This window comes from Drosophila albomicans, chromosome 2L, assembly GCF_009650485.2.
Source record: "Drosophila albomicans strain 15112-1751.03 chromosome 2L, ASM965048v2, whole genome shotgun sequence".
Lineage (NCBI taxonomy): Eukaryota > Metazoa > Arthropoda > Insecta > Diptera > Drosophilidae > Drosophila > Drosophila albomicans.
In genome coordinates this window covers 340,274-346,486 of record NC_047628.2, presented here as the reverse complement: position 1 = coordinate 346,486, position 6,213 = coordinate 340,274, and the positions used below count along the sequence as shown (strand labels likewise).

General features: G+C 34.3%; 1 protein-coding gene across 1 annotated transcript; it reads right to left on the bottom strand.

The window, feature by feature from the left end:
- Positions 1-2,131: 2,131 nt before the first annotated feature.
- On the bottom strand, positions 2,132-5,207 carry LOC117577403 (uncharacterized). Its single transcript, XM_034262317.2, has 3 exons — positions 4,940-5,207; positions 3,062-3,432; positions 2,132-3,003 (listed from the first exon to the last, which is right to left on the bottom strand). The coding sequence occupies exons 1-3, from the start codon at positions 4,963-4,965 to the stop codon at positions 2,840-2,842; spliced, it is 561 nt and encodes a 186-aa protein (XP_034118208.1). The 5' UTR covers positions 4,966-5,207; the 3' UTR covers positions 2,132-2,839.
- Between the last annotated feature and the right edge of the window lie 1,006 nt (positions 5,208-6,213).

Genomic DNA, 6,213 nt, shown 5'->3' with positions numbered 1-6,213 from the left:
ATGTCACATCCCAACGAAAGTTATAACTATAATGTTTAGAATGTAAAAATACTATATACATACATAGAATATATTTAAGTACATATGTATGTATGTTTGTATGTACCTAAATTTGTACATACATATGTGCGCACACATGTGAGTTTATGGAGTGAGTGACCTTGGGGAAAGCCCCAAAAGTGGCTAGCATGTTTTTATATGTATAATGTGTACTAAGCTAAAAGCTTTGTAGTGAATTATCCAATAATAAGTGATTTAGAGGCTGGTTAATGAGCTTTTCTATGTGTTATTTGTATATTCATATATGTGTAGGAATGGGAATGAAACTAAATTAAAACTAAATTACACTAATGTACTTATCTTTTAAAAAAAAATTGAACTTTTAATAATATTAATTGTATTATTTATATTTTCTCAAATTTTCTGAAATGTTATTGTTATCTTAAAATGTAAAAAACAAAATTTTAAAGTTCAAACTTTTTTAAATAGAGTTTTAAAAAGTATTGCAAAAAGGAATTTGTAAATCATCAAAAATCAATGCGTTATTAGATTTTACTTCTATCAGTAAACTTGAAAGGGAATGAAAAAATTTAAATCGCATTAAAAAAAAACAAAATATACATATATTCTCGAATGGGAGTTGAACCCAGACCCACAACATGATGAGCTTGCAAACCACCAGCAGAGCCAACGCGGTCCTTGTGCAAGTGCCATTTAACTGCAAACATACATATATAACGCGAGCAATTGTTGTTGTCTTCATCTTCAAGACTTTCGTCGCGGCAAAACAAAATTGGCGTGCGCTAGCTGCTTGTTTGCGAGGCAACTGCACGTTGCAAAACTTCAAATGCATACACATACTGATATAGGCGAGCATGTAGATACATACACGCATACATAGAAACGAAAGCAGAGCGCAACGAAATACGCCCGTGCTCATCGCATTTGATCTGCGACTGAACTCAACGCTGCGCGCTGCGTTAGAACTTCGAATTTTCGAATGAGCCGAAGAGGCTCGGTGTTCGAATCGCAGCGCACGGCCCGACTGGGGTTGCAATAATACTGTTTTTGATGATACAAAAATTTGTATGGGCTGGAGCATCTATGTATTGTATGGTTAGTGGTAGAAGGGTATTACAACTTTGTGCCGGCAGGAAATGTATGGTAGAAGGAGGCATCTTCGACCCTCTAAAGTATATTCTTGATCAGCATCAACAACCGAGACGATCTAGCCATGTCCGTCTGTTTGTCTGTCCGTATGAAACACTGGATCTCAGAGACTATAAGAGATAGCTATAACAGCTATAATATATATATATATATTTGGACAGCATTTGCTATGTTTACACGCAGATCAAGTTTGTTTCAAATTTTTACCACGCCCACTTCCGCCCCCGCAAATCAAAAAAATCGTATAACAAGCGTAATTTCAAAGCTAGAGCTGCGAATACAATAATAACCATAGTAGTTATGATTACTGAAAACTTCGTTGCGATCAGATAAAAAATTTGGAAGTTATTAAAGAAATACTTTTGTATGGGGAAAACGCCTACTTACTAGGGGTCTTAGTTGCTTTGGCTGACAATCTGGCATATTGTGCCGTCTATGGTATATTTTGAATGTGGTACAATAGCGATATACCAAATATATCATTTGGTATATTTTTAGTACTTTTGTAATATTTTCGGTGTATTTTGAAAATAATACCGGAATATTTTGCTTTTATTCAAAATGGGTAGCGGGTATCTCACAGTCGAGCACACTCGACTGTAGCTTTCTTACTTGTTTGTTCGTTTCCCAGTTTCTGAACATTGCAGAACGTTTGTGCAATTTTAAATAAAGGCACAACATACTCCAATAGAATAATTTTATTTGGTTTCATTTGTTTTAAATTTATTTGCAATATTCTCGAATGCTTTAGGAATTTTGCAGCCTAATATTCCAGTATCCTTTAAAAGTCGAATGTAGAAGTTATGTCATCTAATTTTCAATAGATAAATCAAATAATCTAGTTTATGATTTGAGCTGCTGCCCTAATACTATTTTAACAGTCCACCTAAGCGCCAATTGTGATAATTTGTTAAATGGGGCGGGCGAACAATCTAAACAGATTAAATAAAACTCCAATGTCTCGTGAATTTTTGTATAAGAATTATGTATAGGTCGGTCCATCAAACAATTTAAAGCGCGATTTTTTAATTTTTACAATATATTTGCACTAACATAATTGCTGTGCTTGGAATGATTTTTCTTTTTTTATTAAATTTGCATTCCAATGTAAAATAGAAGAGGGCAGCTTTCTGTTAATTGTGACTTCTTAGGATTTATCGAGTTTCATACATAAAACCGTTGTTTATATTAATATTCATATTTAATATAGGATCATACATACAAATAAGAATGAAATCTTAAAAATGATAAAGTAGAATTCGTAATTTGGATTTTTTTCATTTACTTTTACAAGATTTGCAAGATAGCTGTTACATTTCTACTTTTATTATCATTATATTTGATGCCATTTGTTTACAGCTTGCTTATCATTTCGCACAAAACACATCTGTTGTTTCTTTTTTAAATGCATACTTTGATCTTTAAAGTTAAGTTTTTGTTTTTAAATGATAAAGGAATTTTTTGTTTTGTGTTAGTAGAGTCAGAGAGAATCGGTACATTTTTAAGACTACGCTCCTATGAAAGATTGCTGTTATAAGAGAACTATGCGCCGCACACCCATATGCATACATACACAAGTTTGCGTGTGTGTGTGAGAGCCCATTTTGTGTGAATTTTGTATGTTGATTGATGTGTATATGTAAATTGTATATTTAGTAACGCGCCGACTTTAGGCAGCCACCTCGCTGGCTTCGGTACCGTTTTGAACCTCATCCTTCGTGCTGGCGGCATCGTCCAATTTCGCTTTTTTTTCCGGTGTGGCAATGACCTCATCAGATTTGGCAGTAGTCTCATCGACCTTTCGTTTCACGGCTTCAGCGGCAGGCGTATTATCTAAGTTAGAATTTCAATGTTAATTAGCAGAGGTATTAAAACTTAAGAAGTTACACACCTTTCGAATCACCGTTGGCTACCTCTGTCTCATCGGCGCCATTCTCCACAACGGCTGGTGCTTCCTCGCTGACCGTTTTGGGTTCAGATGTCTTATCATCAGCAACTGGTTCCTCCGCAGCTACTGGTACTTCGGCCTTTTTTTCAGCTTCTACAGCATCTTCAGCAGCGGGAGCAGATTCGGCACTAGTCTCGGTCCCATTTTCCTTGGCACCGTCAGCGCTGCTACTTGAATCCTCTTCAGCAGCAGCACCATTTTCTGTAGTGGTGGACGTTTCAACTGCTGCTGCTGCATCTTCGACTGCAACGGCCTCTTTATCCGTTTTTACGTTGTCAACTTCGACGGCCACCTTCTCGACCACAGGGGTTTCGCTAATAAAAAAAAGTGAACGGATGAGTTTATTAATTTACAGATCGTATAAAATATGCAAATTAATCACAATACAATTACACGCAATTGACGTAAAAAATATTAAACGCAATTTAAATAATAGTAATTTCACTGACATGTGTTGGTCAAAATTTGTTGTGAAAATGTGGTATGTGTACAATTTCCCACTGTCCCCCAATCAACACCAAATCGTTAATTGCAGCCTTTAATAAATACTTTTATTGGCCGGACACATACTACCTATTTGACATTTGGTATAGTTTTCAAAGGTACAATTGTTTTGACGATTGAATGAACAAACTAAACAAATATTTTTAGTATTTTTGTGAGGTATCATGCAGATTATGGTATTAATAAACGCAGTCAGTTAACCAGTATTCTGCACTAAACTATTCACAATTACCAAAGTTATTTAGTTATTTATTAGATTTTATTAAAGATGGCGCACTCTTCATAATAAACTAAAATCAGAATAAAATAAAAAGTAAAGCACGCAGAAAAATCGCGACTTGTTAAAAATATAATGTGCAAACTGGTTTTTATATGCTATATATATAGACTATATTCATCTCCCTCATACGCATACCTCATCGTCGGATATGAGAGCCTTTCGTGTATAAGAGAATTACTTAAGAGAGCAAGAGAGAAATGAAGTGTAAAGCAAGCGGCAAAAAAAAAAAAAAATAATAACGACCAAAATGTATTCTGAGAAGTACCCACCACAATGTAATCAACCCCTTTCAACCAAGGTAACCTAAGCAAATGACAAAAGGATTTAATGCTAACAATAATGGTTATTCCTCTGCACACATCATGTACAATGCAATCCTCATGACAAGATTAATGATTATTTTGTGAAGTGCCAAATCGCCGGAAGAACGAATTTGAGCAATTATTATCTCGGATCGAATAACAATAACACCAATATTTGAACGTATTTAGAATTATAACAAAAATATATGAGACTACAGTCAACCTACTAAAGCAAACAAAGTAGAACGATAGCTAAAGCAGCAAGAAAAAGAGCGGCAAATTGGATACATAGATGTACACACGTATGCATGTGTGTACATACTTACATGTATATATTTGCTCACTCCGCTTTGTCCACACACCTAACATGTTATTTCAATGCCTTCACAACCGCTGCCTCAGTCATATCTACCAACCAGCTTTCTGCCGACGCTGTAGACAGTGTTTGCCGGCCGGAGTGTAAGCGAGAAAGAGTCATGACGCCGCGCCAAATTCAACGGCGTCATTTTTTGCGCGCACATTAAAGACGCATTGGAGTAAAAGAGACAACGATATGCATTGCCCAAGCATTTTACGTAGATAGACACAAAATTCAAAAAAAAAATTCCAAACTGATGAAGAAAAATTGTGTACGCACACCACACTAACAATGGCAATATACAATCTTAACGTATTAAATATACACATTAATATTAAGCAGTCTCATTTGCACACAAACTTAAAACCATTACTCACTTCTTTTTGTCAGCAACATCAGCCATTTTAATTCTCAAATTTGGTTTTCCCAGAGAACCGCGAAGAATATATTTGAAAATTATTCGCGTACGTGAACACAAAACTTAGATGCAATTAAAATCGGAAATGTTTAATAATACTCGCAAATTTAGTTATTATCGTGCAAATTTTTTTGCTGTTTGGTCTGCTTTTAAACTGAATGTATTATGGATTTTTGGTTGCCGATTTCAAAACGTCTACACAGTTCCACTGAAAATCGCCGAATGAGACAGATAGAGCAGTTGAGGTAACTTTATATAAGCTACACATTGTGATCAGTTATCGATATTCCGATATATCGATACAAATGTACATGTTGTCCCAAAAAATTTTTTCGATGGACAAATGTCTCATTTTATAATTAAACCATAAAATGTTTAAACAATACATATACATATAAGGAATACTTAGACATTGTACATACATACGTCTGAATCAAAACCTCTAGTTTTTCACATATGCATACATACATATGTACATGGGTAATATTATTGTTAATAAACGCTGTCTGCAAGTTACTTAAGAAAAACTTGAAAAAAAACCTTTGCGAAAATTGTTCAAACTAATAAGAGAGCATAAAAAAACAAAACAAAAAACATGATTTTAAAACAATTTTTTCATTCCTAAAACGTCTAGCTATCCGACGAATCGTTCCATAACCAACGTGTATGGTCAATCTTCAACAAATCTGATAGTGCAGTCGTTCTATTTTTTTTGTATCAAATTATTTAGGTAGTTTTATATAATGCAAAAAGCAAATAAATAGTCAATTAAAGAATAATAGATTGAATTTATTCCAACATATAGTTTTTGATTTTACACGGTGCCACATTTCATTATCGATTGATTTATTTTATTTTTTTCGATTGATATTCCATTTGTTTGAAGTCCATCTAAAAAGCATCAACCGTCAAAAATTATAGCGGCAGTTCAACATCTATGCTGTCTCAGGACGTCATAAATAAAGAGCATAAAAATTATCGATATTTGCGATAATGGACCTTAAATCAGCTGTTATTAGCGTATTTACACCAAGCGCATCTGCAAAAATTATGAAAAGTAAACACAAAATTCGCATCAGCTGCTTAAAGGTGCGAAACTCAAAAGAATATAAAAGGTAGTAGAAACAAAGTGGAAATTAAGGTTCAAAAAGGTATATGTTTGAATATAATTAACTTATATTCATATGCAACATTTTTCCGTTGTGCATTCTGAAGCGATAAAAATACCTCTAC

Excerpts from the sequence above, each read along its gene's own strand:
- LOC117577403 (XM_034262317.2), bottom strand. The coding sequence starts at position 4,965 with ATGGCTGATGTTGCTGACAAAAAGAA. Across the intron at positions 3,433-4,939 it reads GATGTTGCTGACAAAAAGAA|CGAAACCCCTGTGGTCGAGA; the intron begins GTGAGTAATGGT and ends TTTTTTTATTAG. Across the intron at positions 3,004-3,061 it reads AGCCAACGGTGATTCGAAAG|ATAATACGCCTGCCGCTGAA; the intron begins GTGTGTAACTTC and ends ATTCTAACTTAG.